The sequence below is a fragment of the Sus scrofa genome, chromosome 2 (assembly GCF_054392235.1).
Source record: "Sus scrofa isolate SSC_HxYL_T2T_F1_AM1 chromosome 2, Sscrofa_HxYL_maternal_Yorkshire_Landrace_v2.0, whole genome shotgun sequence".
NCBI lineage: Eukaryota > Metazoa > Chordata > Mammalia > Artiodactyla > Suidae > Sus > Sus scrofa.
This window is the reverse complement of record NC_139384.1, coordinates 100,002,798-100,019,671: the sequence shown is the minus strand read 5'-3', so window position 1 is coordinate 100,019,671 and position 16,874 is coordinate 100,002,798. Positions and strand designations below refer to the sequence as shown.

At 40.6% G+C, this 16,874-nt stretch overlaps 2 protein-coding genes across 15 annotated transcripts in view; one reads left to right on the top strand and one right to left on the bottom strand.

The window, feature by feature from the left end:
* RASGRF2 (Ras protein specific guanine nucleotide releasing factor 2) overlaps positions 1-10,595 on the bottom strand; it is a 266,150-nt gene extending 255,555 nt beyond the window's left edge. For 8 of the 14 annotated variants that reach the window (XR_014838159.1, XR_014838160.1, XR_014838158.1 and 5 more), the window contains exon 1: positions 8,797-9,639. Coding sequence is in view for 10 of the 14 variants with exons in the window: in XM_021084499.2 (XP_020940158.2) it covers positions 8,797-9,084 (288 nt within the window). In the remaining 4 variants the exon portion in view is untranslated. Of the gene's footprint in view, positions 1-1,481; positions 1,691-8,796; positions 9,640-10,341 lie in introns of those variants that run through there. The other 6 variants (XR_014838161.1, XM_021084501.2, XM_021084503.2 and 3 more) reach the window with 5 other exon arrangements.
* Positions 9,083-16,430, top strand: LOC110259412 (uncharacterized). The gene is made up of 2 exons (XM_021084504.2): positions 9,083-9,480; positions 14,574-16,430. The coding sequence occupies exons 1-2, from the start codon at positions 9,083-9,085 to the stop codon at positions 14,575-14,577; spliced, it is 402 nt and encodes a 133-aa protein (XP_020940163.1). The 3' UTR covers positions 14,578-16,430.
* The last annotated feature ends 444 nt before the right edge of the window (positions 16,431-16,874 follow it).

Genomic DNA, 16,874 nt, shown 5'->3' with positions numbered 1-16,874 from the left:
CTGAATGATAAGCATATTGGTGTTCCCAGAACTATTTCTATTTTGTCTGTGTTAAATTAAAAGTATTTTTTAAAGCGGAAGGAAGGAAGTGCCCCTAGTAATGAAAGCAACAGGAAGAAAATAGAAAAAGAATTGTATTAGAAATGGGGTGATAAAAACATCATCTGACATCTACTTACAATAGCCAAGGCGGGAGGTCCTGTTAGGGCGCCACAGAAAAGAAATCAGACTAGTACCCATGAGGATGCAGGTTCAATCCCAGGCCTTACTCAGTGGGTTAAGGATTCAGCCTTGCCAAGAGCTGTGGTGTAGGTGGAAGATGCGGCTTGGATCCCAAATGGCTGTGGCTGTGGTGTAGGTAGAAGATGTGGCTTGGATCCCACATGGCTGTGGCTGTGGTGTAGGTGGGCAGCTGTAGCTCCAATTTGACCCCTAGCCTGGGAACTTCCACATGCTGCGAGGGTGGCCCTAAAAAAGCAAAAAAAAAAAAAAAATTAGCCAAGGCATGGAAACAACCTAAATGCCCATTGACAGATGAATGGATAAAGATGTGGTATATATGTATAAAACTGAATATCACTCGGCCATAAAAAAGACAAAATAATGCCATTTGTAGGGACATGCAGAGACCTAGAGATTATCATAATAAGTGAAATAAGTCAGAAAGAGAAAGACATATACCGAATTATACCACTTATATGTGGAATCTAAACTATGACACAAATAAACTTATCTACCAAAGAGAAACAGGCTCACAGACATAGAAAACAGACTTGTGGTTGCCAAGGGGGAGGAGGGTGGTAGAGAGATGGACTGGAAATTTGGGATGAGAAGATGCAAACTATTATATGCAGAATGGATAAACAGCAAGGTACTACTATATTGAACAGGGCAACTTTTTTTTTTTTTTTTTTTTGTCTTTTTGCCTTTTCTAGGGCCACACCCATGGCATATGGAGGTTCCCAGGCTATGGGTCCAATCAGAGCTGTAGCTGCCGGACTTCACCAGAGCCACAGCAATGCAGGATCCAAGCCGTGTCTGCAACCTACACCACAGCTCACGACAACGCTGGATCCTTAACCCACTGAGCAAGGCCAGGGATCAAACCCGCAACCTCATGGTTCCTAGTCAGATTTGTTAGCCACTGAGCCACGATGGGAACTCCTTTATTTAACTATTTTAAAGTAAGTCCCACACATCATATTATTTCTTATAAAAAGGAAGTTTTTCCTTATTGGCATATATATATATGCATGTATGTATACATATATAATATATTACATAAATATATAATATATATTATATATATAAAACCCACTAGCTGACAAATGTGCTGACTATCCATGTGGTGGGCCCTGTGTTAAGAGCTTGGTGTGGACTACTGCCTATGAGTCTCACACAACCTGATGATGTAGGTACTATCATGATCCCCATCACAGGTAGGGGTCCAGGCTTAGAAAGAGAAACTGCTCATTAGATACCTGGTAAGCAGCTGAGGAGAGAACAAAAACGCCGCCATTGAGCTCCGGAACTGAACCATACTCAGTATTTCTATCTACCCGGAAACTGACATTCTGAAAGTTTAAAGAAAGCAAATTCATATTAGATACAGTGGTCCCCTATTCTATGCACTCCTGACCTGCTCTCACTATGACTTCTTGCATAATGGGTTGTGATGTTACACAGTGAGGCTTAGGCCAGGCTCCTATCTCCCCATTCCCGCATGTCTAACCCAGGAAACCTCCTGGCTTTCCAAGGGTCCCTCTATTTGACAGCACTAACCCCACTATTTACATTAGTCACACAAATGGCATGAGCTCATAAATACAGTTCAGGAAATGAATCAGGCATTGTCTAAATTAAATCAGCAAGGGACAGAATAAGATATTTCAGGAACCTGAAAAGAATGCAAATACCAGTAACCAGTAACCAGCCATTCCCTCAGATCCCCAAAGTTTCCATCATCTTAGGTCTCAGCAATGTCCCAGTGGTAAGTATGGAAGAAGCTAATAAAAAAATTATGGTCTACATTAAAAAAAAGTAAAGCACTAACAGATCGATAAATTTATTTTAAGCATAGCTTTTCTTAACATTGTTTTGTTTATTCTGTCTTATGAGAATTCCATCTTTCGTTAACTTACAGTATTCTGATGCTATGTCATACTTACATAGGCCTGCCCAACTTTCTCACTTCTTCCTCTGCAGTTCAAAAAGAAATATTATTTACATAAGTATAGATCAACTCAAATGTGCTTATTTTCTCCTGCCCTCTCCCAAAAGCCTATTTGGAGCATTCTGCACTCACTGTGAGGAGTTTTAAGAAAAACAATTTGATACTTCACTTTTCATGAATTGTAAGTTTTTCAAGTGCTAGTAAAAATGAAAAGTGTGAATACATGTGCTTTCTGCATCTTCATTCCACTTACTGATACTGATGTTTACTCAAATAAAAGAAAAACTTGCTTCTGTTTTTTCCCCCAAATATACTCACAATCATATGTGAATTCCTTGGGCAAAAAAGGTTAAATATACCCTTTGGTGGAGCCAAAACAATGTATTTATAACTTCATAATCAGCTAATATTTGAAAATTACACCAGTTGGAATGTAATGAATAACTGTGGAATATTGGTTAATTTTTAGAATAATGGCCAAGTATTATACAATAACCAAGTATTTGCATAGTGCTACACTGATACCTAACAAATATCATTTCTAGTTTTGTTTAAATATTAACTAAGATTTTACCATAAATAGTCTTGAAATAAGATAAACTAATTTCGGAGAGGAATTTATACTGTGATTAGCTTAACAGAATCATTAGTCCTGAAAAATAAAACTCCCCAAATTGTACACAGACTGGATTTAAGACACGTCTTGAAATGTTAACAATACAAATAAAAATCTATAAAACTCCAACATGAATAACTGAATAACAAATGTTTAATATTCAATGATACAAGATAAACTCAATAAACATATACACAACATACACACACATATCCCTTATAGGACCAATGCATAGGAATAAAAACATAAAATTATTTTAAAATTGTGAAAATTAGGATTTCAGACCTCAGTAAATCCATATTGTTTGTCAGTCTGTCTTATTTAATCAAAAAATATTCTTTTTTTTTTTTGTCTTTTTTTTTTTTGTCCAAGCCACGTCTGCGACCTACACCACAGCTCACGGCAACGCCAGATCGTTAACCCACTGAGCAAGGGCAGGGACCGAACCCGCGACCTCATGGTTCCTAGTCGGATTCATTAACCACTGCACCACAACGGGAACTCCTCTTTTTTTTTTTTTTTTTTTTTTTAGGGCCATACCTGTGGCATATGGAAGTTCCCAGGCTAGGGGTTCAAATCAGAGCTACAGCTGCTGGCCTATACCACAGCCACAGCAATGCAGGACTGAGTTGTGTCTGCAACCTACAGCACTGCTCATGGCAACGCCAGATCCTTAACCCACTGAGTGAGGCCAGGGATCGAACCTACAACCTTATGGTTCCTAGTCAGATTCGTTTCTGCTGTACCAGAACAGGAACTCCTCCAAAAATATTCTTAAATACAACTTTCTGTCCCACAAAATTAAAATTATATGGATTACACTATATATGGTATAATTAATTACACTATAGCATGCATGTTTATTAAAAAATATGGCCAAAGTTAACTTAAAAATATAATGTGGGAGTTCCCATCATGGTGCAGGGGAAACAATCCAACTAGGAACCATGAGGTGGTGGGTTCGATCCCTGGCCTCGCTCAGTAGATTAAGGATCCAGCATTGCAGTGAGCTGTGGTATAGGTTGCAGACTTGGCTCGGATCTGGCATTGCTATGGCTGTGGTGTAGGCCGGAGACTACAGCCAAAAAGCAAAAAAAAAAAAAAAAAATATATATATATATATATACACACACATATATATATATATAATGTGTGTTAAACAAAGGTCAATATCAACAATCGTTTTAGCAAACTATTAACATTTGCTTGCTAAAACCTAAAACGTTTGGTTATCACACATGCTTTAGGACTTATCACCCAATTGAAAGGAAAATATCTCTTTTTTTCAATTCCTGAAAGAAGGAAAAAACTTTTGTATCACACTACAAATATTTTCCACCATTTAATACTGCATTTAGCTCTCACTGATTAAATCCCATGGAAAAATACCATCACAATAAAAATTCATTTTATGTATATCTGTCACATCAAACATGGGTTTTCTCTATGTTTATTCCAATTTGCCCTTTACTTGTGTTCAAAAAGCAAAGATTGAAAAGAAAATACAGAGTTGGTTATTAAACTTCAATTAAAAAACCCAAACTAGAGTGAAAACACAATCTACACTTCCCCCCCCAACAAATATTTCAGGGCTTGTGTGCAGCTCTGCCTAATTCGATAAAACGATTACAATCCTCTGCTTGTGGTCAAGTTAGGAAAGCTAAAATGACTGGTTAGAAATGAGGTAGGTGACAGGGGAAATCACACAACCTTTTAATCTCTTCAAAATTAAATCGCTATATTTAATTCAGCGCAAACATGACAAGTATCTACTACTTTAAACTGCCAGAAGTAAAGAGATATTTTCCCCCCAAACAACTGAATAGAACACTGAACACTGCCAAGAAAATGAGAATAAAGATGGCTTTGTTCCTATATGTCTTGCTGCTAGCAGGCAAGACAGATGCAACCACTTAGATCAGACTAACTGGGATATATACTGTCATTTTAAGAGCAAATATTTTTAAAGATCCCCGACTGAAGTCAACCAATGAAGGCCACGTAAAACTGTTTAAACATAAATCCCATTTTTTTTCTTTGAAAATGTAATGGTTTGCAATTATATTTCTCAAGAATCTAAACTATCTTTAATCGGTTTTTAAGGGAAAATAAGAATAAACAAAAACCTCCTACCACCCCAACCTCCCATTCCACCCAGATTTGAAATTTCTGGATGCTCAGTAGATTTGTCTATTTATTTATTTATTTATTTATTTTGGGGCATGGAGAAGTTCCCAGGCATGGGATCGAACCCAGCTGCAGCTGTAACTAGAGCCACTGCGCCAGATCTTTAACCCGCTGAGCCAGGAGGGAACTAACTTCTCAGTGGATTTAAATAGTCTAACAAGGCACTCTTCAAGACTGATTATTTGGTCTTCATACTTGGAGTTGGACTTTGATCATCTCCCCAGAACCCTTTAAGCCTCAGTGTTAACATAGGTAAAAATGAAAAAAAAAAAAGCAACACTACCAATCTCTAAGAGCTAAAGTGAGAATCAAACTACATTACATAATAGAAGACACTAAACTTGGCACATACAAGGCACTTACTAATAAGCAAATTCCCTTCCCCCTTAAACACCTTCACATGGAATGAAAGGTAAGTTTTTCGTTTTCCATAAACAGAGCTTTTTTAGAAAGTACCGCCAGCACACATTTTGGAGGAAAGGAACACCACAATATTTTCCATAACTGAATGTATTTTGATTATATTACCATAACTATTCATAAGAAGATGCCACATAGAACTATTGATAAGATCTCCCAAGGACTTATCAAAGTGGAATCTTGGGACACTATTTAGAAAATGGAGCAATGCAACTATTCCTTCAACCTACCCATATGTGGAAAGTGAAAAACACCTTTCTTTTTCTCCTTAACTGGAAACAGTTTAAGATAAAATGATGAAAGGAAGGAAGGAAAGAAAGAAGGAAAGGAAGGAATGGAGGGAGGAAGGGAGGAAGGGAGGGAGGGAGGGAGGAAGGGAAGGAAGGAAGAAAGGAAAGAAAAAAAAACCTTAATTTTCTTTTGCCAACTAGCTTACTTTGAATTATTATTTAGAAGAAGCAAATCAATGAGTGTTTTCTTTTTATAACTTATCACAACTAATTAGAATTTTTCAGTTATTTGAAGAAGTAGATTTTAAACTGGCAAGAATGATTGGTGGCATTTTATAGCAAGAAAAGGCACATTCTAGCAACTGTCACTGACATTACAATGACTCCCTCCAATGTGAACACGAATGTCTTTGTGTCACGCAGTGACGTTTCCATAGTTTTGCACATCTGCTGACCTGATTGATCACAAGGTCCACTTCAAACATCTGCCTGCCCTTAGCCACTCAGATGCAGGCTTCATTACAGGGACTGATGATTTAAATCTTGTGAAATTGTTTTTCACATCTTGTATGTAGCAGAAAGCTCACACTATCCGTGATAACCTTAGAAATAGATGTATAATGACAACTTAGAAATCATCTTAGCCAAATTTTCACATATTTAAGAACAGACTACATTAACAGAAAAAACAGGAAAACAGTTAAGAGATTTGCCTAAGAAGACACAGAAGAAATGTGGTGGAGGAAACCCATGCTGTTTCAAGCCCTTAAATTAACCTTCAACTACGTTTATGGGAATGATGGAGACATTTGCATAAAGAGATCCAAAACCTATGTGGAGAAGCAGACCTTGGTGTGGTCCTTGCTCAGCACCTCACATCTGCCCTTTACCTTGCCAGTTTCACAGGTGCACTATTTTTAAGTGCCTGGGATGAAGTGAAAGGCACCATGCAAGACAAATTAACTACATAAACTGTGTAGGTTAAAGGTCGACTGTTTCTTCTTGTCTCTTTATAGTTTCTTCTTAATTCTTCAAACATACCCAGACAGTGCTGCAGAAAAATATCAACCTGCTACACCAACCCAAGTCATAGAAGTGTGTCTAACACAAGACAAATTCTGACAGGTTTCCCAGTCCAACTCAATCTATTTTGGAATGCTTGCTCCTCTCCATCTCAGTTTTATTACAAACACTAAAGGTTCTAATTTCTAACCTTGTAGAGATGTACAAATGATTGAGAAATACTCATAACTTGTATGATGATAAATAGAAAACAAATTTTCTTCACCATAAGACCTATTTAGGTAGGATTCCACTAGAAAGTGGTAGGAGAGTCCAACTCTTTGGAGGTTACATTTCTTTATAAAAGTATGGTTTAAAGAAAATTGTCCTAAAGATGAGAACCTGGTTATTCACCAAATAGAAAAATCTTGGAAAAGGGACTGGTAAAAAAATCTTACAAATCAAACAAACAAGCTATGTAAGGTGCAACAAGTAACAACTCCCCACTTCCAGCTCAAAAGAAAAAAAAAAAAAAAGTGGTTATCCCTTCATATCAGTATAAATACAGAGAGAAATTTGTATTTAGTAATTAAATCAATGGTGTATCTTCGGAATACTTTAAAGTACACTATTTTATTTTAGACATAATAACACTTTTAAAACTTATTGCTCTCATGGGCCTTAGAACATATGTCTTGAAAAAAAAAGAAAAAGAAAACCTCTCACCAATAAAAAAGTTAAAAAAAAAAATAGATCCTGGAAAAAAATCTGTTTCCTCAAAACCCTTCTCCTGCTCTCAATTTAAACTCTAAAATGCCTGACTTGAAATTTAAATTTATCTTTCCTGTATCTATATCTACAAAATTGGAAATCGGTTTTTCAAATGACATTCAACATGCCCTCAAAAATCAAAGGGCATAGTTTCAAATTTTCAGATTTGTAAGTGTTAAATAGTTTAATCAGTTAGGTCTAAACGATTTACAATGAAGCCAAAGTGACAAAAATTCAAACTTCTGGTAGATCTAGATTTAACTCCTCTTAATTTTACACACAATTTTATGAGCCCCCCCAGGGTTATGTACACATCTTATTCAAGATTCCAATGCTACCGCTACCGCCTCCCATAGCCGCAGGGGGTGGGAGGGATGGGAGGGGGAGGGGAGGAGAAAGGGGGAGGGAAAAGGCGGGTGGAAGCTTTACAGTAGAAGCTGTTTGCTGTGACTTGCACGAAAATTAAGGTGTGAAATATTTTTTATGCAATAGCAAAGACAATAAGCTTTCTTTTTTTCAAGGTGGAGATGTAGAAGCAAAGTTAGAACAGTTAGGAACATAAAATGAGTCTGCTTTGAGTTTAATAACCAAATGGTGATTTAAAAAAATAGAAATTTCACATTTGCAGGAATGGGGGGGCAGTTACTAAATCTGGAGAGTTCCCCCCTCCGAGGGCACACAGGAAAAACTAAAATTATGATCCAGAATAAAAAGATCACATTCATTTTTGAAGCATTCATTTAAAAGTACACTGAAGTGTTCTTTTAAAATTCCCGCATGTTTACACAAAGCAGGGATGTGGCTACCAAATATTACTCCTGAGGGAAACGGATACACATTTACCTTCATAATTAGACTCAGCAGGCAGAATGTTAGCAAAGTAAACTGACATAAGCCACAAAGACAGATTGAAAGTGACCAATAGCAAGTGCCTGCCTATCCTGGGAACCCGCTTGTTCCCTGCGAAGACAGCAATCAAACGTCTGCAGGCAAAGACATCTACACGCAACCAGCCGAGCAAAGGAGACCAAACTTTTCCAAATAAGTTAGCTCCGTCTTGCCAATCTAAATCCAACAGGTGTCAACACACGTTACCACACTAAATCCTCCCGAACAAGGTGTAGAGAAGCAACGGAAGTTTAGCAATGAAAACGAAATAACTCGACCGCTTTCTGGGTCGCGACAAAATAAAGCCGAATTCCTATTGCAACTGATCTCAAGGAGATAGAGGATAAGGGGGGATGGAGGTGGGGAGGCGTGTGGAGATGTCCTGCCACCGACGCCGAAGAGGAATCTCGGATCGCGGTCGCGGTGTTGGGCCTCGACCTCTGGGGTTAAAAGAACTGGGAACTGCCGCGGCCGGAGGCAGGGAGATGGGGAGGGACGGTGCGTGGTACCTGCTTGTCCAGCGCGTCCCGGGCGCCGCCCGGCCCGGTTCCGGCCCTGGGCGGCGCGAGTGCCCGCTCGCAGCTGCAGCCTTCCAGGAGGTACATGCCGGCCGGGCGGCCGCTCTGCTCGCCCTCAAAGTAGAACAGCACATTCTGGTAGAGGGCGAACCACTTTTCGTGCCAGCGGCTCGCCTCGGCTGCCTTCTTGCTCAGGAAACCGCGCTTGGTGCCCTCTTTGCGGGCCAGAAAGGCCAGGTACAGGGCGTGCCCCTCATTGTAACGCACGCTCTTCTGCATGGTGAGGGCGCGGGAGCTCACCCCTGCCTCGCGGCCATCTCCCGCCGGCTTGTCCGAGGGCGCGCCCGCTCCGCTCCCGACGGCCAAGGGCGCCCCCTTTCCTGACGCAGCGCACAGGGCAGCCCGTCGGCCTCCGGAGAGCGGCGGCGAGCGGGTCCGAGGAGCACCGGGCTGCGGCTGGGGCGCGTTCTCTGCCCCGACCACCGCCCTCCCCGCCGAGCAAAGCCCCTACAGTCCCCGACGCCCGCGTGGAGAGTGGCCCAGAGAAGGCGCCCGGCCCGCCGCTGCTTCGCCCAAAGTTGCGGAAGCCCGAGCCCCCGCGGTGGGCTGGAGAGACGCGACGCGCTGCAGCTTGAGGAAGACTGTCCTCGGGCAACTGGCTCCAGGAGACAGAAGGTAAAACGTCACGTGGGAGATCAGCTGTAATCGGCTTGGAGACCGATTTAAAGGGCAAAGTCGGCGCGGCTGCAGTGACGGCGGCTCAGCCCGCTCACCCCAGCGCGCGTCCCTCCCTCGGGCGGCTGCCTGTTCTCCCGCCGCGATGGGGCGGTTCGCGCGGAGGTGGAGGCGCGCGGCGACCGCACACACCCGCTCACACGCGTACTTGAGCGCGCGCGCACACACACTCACACATACACACAAACATATATACTCACATACACACAAATGCACACTCACCAGTCGCGCACAGTCCCAACACAAATACTCGCGTTTGCGAAATTACATACTCAACGCTCACATATACAAACAAAAACACACAAATTCACAAACACTGCACACTCCAACACACATAAATACTCAATTCGCACAAATAGAAACATGGAAAACTGCCCACTTTCATACATACAAATACATCCACAATATGCATTCCTATACACAAAAATACAAACCTATATACAAATAACATAGGCAGCTACACACACACACACACACACACTGAAACGCTCACGCATTTACACACTCAGCCAAACACACAATATAGACACATGTACACCACATATTCACATTCATACAGGCATTTACACAAAACTACACGTAAACACACAAACACATTTATACTCACACATTCATAAGTAGTCACAAATGATCATATACACATACACACATGAACACATCAATGTACATTCACTCAAAAATACACAAATCATATTCATATACATGCACTCACAAACATACAAATACACATTCGCGCAAATTCGCACTTTCATAAACCCCTCACATATACAACACACCCAGCTGCCGTGTCCACACACTCACACTTATCCAGGACTGCATTTCCATGGCAGTGGGTGGAGTTACAGGATGGCTTTGCATAACTGGCAGCCTTGACTTTTCCGCCTGTACTTGCACTGTTGTATTCAAAACTGGAGGTGAAGTTAGTGAGTGCAATTCCCCTGTTCCCAGAAAGGTATCAGATGCTGTTTTTCCCTCTCAATGGCTGTGATTTCTCAGGAGTAAAATGAAAGAAACTAAATTTTAAGCACTGAGTTTTCAACCAGGAAAAGAAAACCAAATAAGGGAGACTTGCTACCCCTGGCAGAATCTATTCCTGGAGGCCCTGCTGTCATAGTTTCACTAGATACCCTTGCTGGAACTGGGATTCATTTGATTAACAAATCTTGCTGGTTCAACCAGAAAACCAAGACCCCTATTATAAAATGTAAGTGGAAAAGAAATGATGTGCCCAGCAGCTGCAAGAAAAAGCTAGTGAACACTCCAGAGAGTGCCAGTGTTTGATTTTGTATACATTTTTTAGTCTCCTTAGTCACTTATCATAAAAACGGTTTGCCATAAAGTGTTAGTTGTTAAAGGTAAAATAATAATAATAATCCTTTTTTGGCCCATGAAGCTGTTACCTGTCTTATGCCACTAGTTGTGTGTTCATTAATTGGTAGCCCAGGGGTTCTGTCTGTTCCATAAGTGCTGTTTTTGCAGAATATTTTAACTGCTTCACTGAGCAGCTGACTGTTCTTTCCATTTCACCTCAAAAAAAAAATCACTGTTAAAAACTATATAATAGGGAAATTTCCATTTGAAATTACAGTAAGAGAACAGTGGCCATTTCTCTTTACATATTTTTAAATATCTAAAGGACAGTGCTATGCTAATTTGAGTTTTACCCAGCTGGGAACTTGCATTGTTCTTTAGAGGAGATACTAGTATGGAGACAGTAAATAAATGTGGACAAGGGTTTGAGCCAGATTCTAGATGCAAAGAAGATGGGCATTGGCCTTGGGAGGCTTTTCATTTCCTTCTCCGTGATCCCAACCCCGTAAGCCAATTGACGGGTATAAATGATGAGCTCCGTTTTTGAACGGAAACCATTAAGCATGTGAATTCAGTACAAAAACAGTTTGGCAATGAGTATTTAGAACTTCTAACCACTTGTGTTTTCTCAGATGTGAAACTTTTTTTTTTTTTTTTAGTCCCCAATAAGCAATGTCTCTGGTGGGGAGGCTAATTTCAGCACTTATTTATTCTTTCTGTCTACTCAGAGTTCCTTTTCACTTGAACCACAAAAAGTACTCTTTTCAGCCTCTGGTCTGTCATCACTTCCTACCATGTGAGGTATTGTGGCTGTCATATGCCTCCTGACAGTGAGAGAAAGGAACTCTGGTTTCTTCCAAAATATTGCTGGTGACTACTATGGGTTTTAATTATGGAAATTCACTGGGAGAACTACTTATTGATCACGTGTTTATATGCTCAACACTATATTTAGATGATGTAGAGGATGCAGAAAAAATGCCTTGCCTCTGCCTCTGGTGTGCTCAGATTAGGATATAACGTTGAGGTACTACTTCTCACCTGATTGTCTGTTTCTCCAAAGCAGGGCTGCAGCACCCAGTGGGAGAGCTTATATGCAATAGGTATACAAGTGACTCATAAATATTTCTTAAATTAATATTTGGACACTGAATTATGAAGGAGAGCACACACATTAGCAAATATTAGATCATTCTTCAAGACTGTAAAAGACAGAAACAATTGAAAATCCTTGGACATCCTAGAGAAGCTATAGCCAGTGGGGTGTCTGCTGGGCATTTGTGGACTTTTAGCTTCCATCATTCCTATGGAGAAACTGCGCTGCTGGAATGGTGCCATGTTGAAACACAAAGAACCAGGAGGTTATGTAAATGAGGACGCTTTTTTCCCCAGCTGATCAAACAGGTTGGCAAAAGGAACTACGTTCCAAGTGGGTGGGAACAAGCTCTTCTCTGGATTCATTGTTTTTTCCTCTTGCATGTCATGGACTCTTTCCTGAAAGGGTCAGTTTAAGGTGATTTTGAAGCACAGTAATGCATGTCTCACTGATAGCAGTGAAAGTGTCCTCGTTGCTTCTTTCTAAGCAAGAGAAAAAAATGAGCAAGGAACAATCATATCTGGAAACCCTAATTACTACTTGTAGAGGGAGAAGATTTCCAGATAATTTGACAAAAAGGAAGGGAGAGGGAGGAAGGGAAGACGGAAAAGAGGGAGGGAGGGAGGGAAGAAAGAGGGAAGGGAAGAAGGAAGGAGAAATTTTATCTGAGTTGTCCAAAGCGATCGATACGTGTATAGAACCTAATCCATAGCTTTTCCAAATCCCTGATTCATGTGTGAGAAGACATTCTAGGAGAGAGCTCTTTGGCAAAATAGTATTCAGAGGTTAGGAGGACAGCAGGCAAGAACAAGAAGCAGCCGCAGGCAGGCAAGTAGGGCCTGGAGAGTGTGGTGTCCCTGAAGCTAGTATTTTAAGAGAGAGTGATCAGCTGTTCCAAATGCTTCTTTGATGTCGAGTTAGATGCTAACTGAGAAACGACCATTGACTTTGGACAATGAAGGGACTGTTGGTGACAGTGACAAACATTGTTTCACTGGAGTGGTAGGACTAAAAAGATTGGAGTGGTTCACGCACAGGTTTTATATATGTATGTGTGTGTGTGTATATATGTTTTATATATATATAAAACACAATCTAGGATTCAAATCAAAATATTAGGACAAACCATATCAATCAACTTACCAATATGGACTTGCATGCTCAGCCCTCAGATCATCTCACTCTGAACAGAACCATAGATTTCCCTTATAGATAAAAGCCAGGGTCATTCTGACACAGGTCAGGTCATCAAGTGCCCCAGGACCACATACACCTGGGTGGGAAGCTTCACTGCCACAGGAGAATGTGCTATAGGGAAAGGCAACTGGTTAACCCTTGGCAAGGTCACACAGCTGATAATGATAAGATTGAATCCAGTCTTACCACGGTCACCTGGGGCAACCTGGCTGATTTGGCAAGGAAGCTCTTTATTCTACCATATACCATCAAAGGCTCTGAGCAAATGTTCTTTTTTTTTTTTTTTTGTCTTTTTTGCCATTCCTTGGGCCCCTCTGGTGGCATATGGAGGTTCCCAGGCTAGGGGTCCAATCGGAGCTGTAGCTGCCGGCCTACACCAGAGCCACAGCAACGTGGGATCCAAGCCGCATCTCAACCTATACCACGGCTCACGGCAACGCTGGATCTTTAACCCACTGAGCAAGGCCAGGGATCGAACCCGAAACCTCATGGTTCCTAGTCGGATTCGTTAACCACTGAGCCACGACGGGAACTCCTCTGAGCAAATTGTCTTCCTGGCTCTGGCCATCATGCTGGGTTCAGTTTCTCCTCATGCTGTAGGTGCAGATACAGATGGCAGAGGGCACAGGCTGCATGCCTTTGCTTAGACTGAACCCTGAAAGTTTTGAAACCTTGGGGATAAGAAGTAGAAAAGGGCTGGGAGGAGTTCCTGTCATGGCTCAGAGATTAACAAACTGACTAGCATCCATCAGGACTCAGGTTTGATCCCTGGCCTCACTCAGGGAGCTAAGGGTCTGGCATTGCCAAGAGCTGTGGTGTAGGTCACAGACGCAGCTCAGATCTGGCGTTGCTGTGACTGTGGTGTAGGCCAGCGGCTACAGCTCCGATTGGATCCCTAGCATGGGAACCTCCATATGCCGTGGGTACAGCCCTAAAAAGCTAAAAAAAAAAAAAAAAAAAAAGAGAGAGAGAGAGAAAGAAAAAAAAAAGAAAAGGAGTGGGAGAGGCTGATTTGAAAACCATAAAACAATTTTCTGTATCTTAGGAGCTGAAGCCTTGGATTCCCCTTTGGTGTAGAAACTGCTCCTTTACAAGAAGCCCTTGAATAGGCTCTTCAGTTCAGAAATATAAGGCACATGCCCTCTCATGAATCTGGGAGAAAACTGTGAAGGGATCTGGATGCATGTGTTTAGGCTCAGATGCTCAGCGTTCTTTTGTAATACATGTTTTTGTGTGCAGAGCTGCTCTGGGAAGAGACTGGCTGGATACAGAAATGAAAACACTACTCTTCTTTGCTGGCATGGAGAGGACTCTATTTCCCAGTCCTTCAGACCACAGAACTGGGTTTTGGCCTAAGGGATGTGGGCCGAGGTAATGGGTACCTCCTTCTAGGTCTGACTAAGATCATCTCTGCTCTCTCTTCTTCTAGGTAAGAGTGAAGACACATATTGAAGTCAACAGGGCCATAAGATGGAAGAAGCCATGGTCCCTGAGTCCCTGCATGGCTTCATGCTGCCAGGAGTAGCCCAATCCATGTGAAACTGTGACATAAGAAAAATAGAAACTTTTATTGTATCAAGCATTGAGATACTGGGTTTCTTCTTACAGCTAATGATAATTGCCCTGACTGGTACATTTCACTGAGGATATAAAGTGCATTATACTATAAACTCATCTTTGGACTTTTTAAAAATAGGCTCATTGCAGTATGAATGACTTATAATAAACTGCACATATTCGAAGATTAGTAAATGATGTGTCCACATACTGTATATCCATGAAACCATAACCACAATCAAAATAACAATCATTTCTCTTACCCACAGTTGTCTCCTCGTTTCCCCTCTGAAATCCTTTCCTTTCTACCCCTCCTTCCTCTCCACCCCCATGTTTGCATTTTCTAGAATTTTTATATAAATGGACTTATACAGTATCTAGTCTTTTTTCCAGCATCTTTCACACAGCATGGTGGTATTGAGATTCATCCATTTTGATGAGTTTATCAAGAGTCTGTTCATTTCTGAAGTATTCTGTCATACAGGTGCACCATATTTATTCATCCTGCTGATGGACATTTGTGTTGTCCTTTGGACTATCCCAAGGACACTAAAATTTTTTCCTGTATTTTCTTTCATAAGTTTTATGCTATCAGCTCTTACGTTTAGGTCCATGATCCAAAGGTACGAGGTATGGTAATTAAGGTTTGTATTTTTGCACATGGCTCTCCAACTGTTCCAGCACCATTTGTTGAAAAGATTATTCTTTCCCTGTGGAATTGCCTTGGCATGTTTGTCAAAAATCAATTGACTATACATGTGTGAGTTCCTATTATGTTCCTTTGATATATATCTTTGATACACACACACACACAAATCTACACCGATGTAGTGTACTTCACACTGTCTTGATTATTTTAACTTTCTAAAAAGTCTTAAAAATCAGTAGTTTAAGATTTTTCAAATGGTTCTCCTTCAAAATTGTTGTGGCTATTTTAAGTCTTTCAATTCCATACAAATTTTATTTCTATACACATTTTAGATTCAGCTCACAAATTTCTGCAAAAAAAAATCTTGCTGAGGTTTAGGTTGGGATTCAGTTGAATCTGTAAATCAATTTAGAGAGAACATCTTAATATTGAGCCCTCCAATCCATTAGCATGGTACATCTCCCCATTTTAGGTACTTTTAAATTTCTCTTAGCAGTTTTTTGTAGTTTTCAGTGTATGGGTCTTGCACAGCTTTTGTCTAATTTAGTCTTAAGTATTTCATATTTTTGGATGCAACAGTGTCTTAGTCAACTCAGGCTGTTTTAACAGAATACTACAAACTGGGTGACTTAAAAACAACAGGAAATTTCTCACAGTTCTGGAGGCCAGAAGTCCAAGATCATGGTGCTAACATGGTTGGGTCTAGTGAGAGTCCTCTTCCTGGCTGCAGACAGTGGACTTGTAATGTCCTCATAGTGTATGCTGAGTGAGCTTAGGTCTTTCACTGCCTTATAAGGGCACTGACTCCATTCAGGAAGGCTCCAACCTCATGGCCTAATTACTTTCCAGGGGCCACACCTCCCAGTCACACTGGAGATTGATGAATTTGGGGGGAGGGGTGTAGACACAAAGAGTCCATAACAAATAGTAAATGGTACGTTTTAATTTATTTTCTGGTTGTTCATTGACAGTATTTGGACATAAAATTTATTTTGACATATGGATCTTGTACCCTATAACCACACTGTATTCATAATAAGTTCTTATAACTTTTTCATAGATTAAAGATTTTCTACTTAATCATGTCATCTGTTATTACTTCTTCCTTTCATATCAGTATGTCTTTTGTTTCTATTTCTTGCCTTTTGCTATGGCTAAGTCCTCTAGAAAAAAATGTTAAATAGAAGTGAGAGTGCATAGCCTTGCTTGCTCCTTATCTCAGAAGGGAAGAATTTGCCAAGTGTGATATTACCTGTAGGTTTTTTATAGATGCCTTTGATCAGGTTGAAGAAGTTCCCAGCTATTCCTGGTTTGTGGAGTGTTTGGTGTTTTGTTTTGTTTTTTAATCAAGATTGGATATTGAATTTTGGCAGATACTTTTTCTTACGTTCATACGGTTTTACTTTTTAACTCATTTAATATGGTGGAGCAATAGTTTATTCTTCAGTGTTAAATAAACCTTACATTCCTAGGACAAAGGTTACTTCATCATCATGTATCACCTACTGTTAATCCCACTTAGTG

Coding starts and splice junctions, on each gene's coding strand:
- LOC110259412 (XM_021084504.2), top strand. CDS start 9,083: ATGGTGAGGGCGCGGGAGCTCACCCCTGCCTCGCGGCCATCTCCCGCC.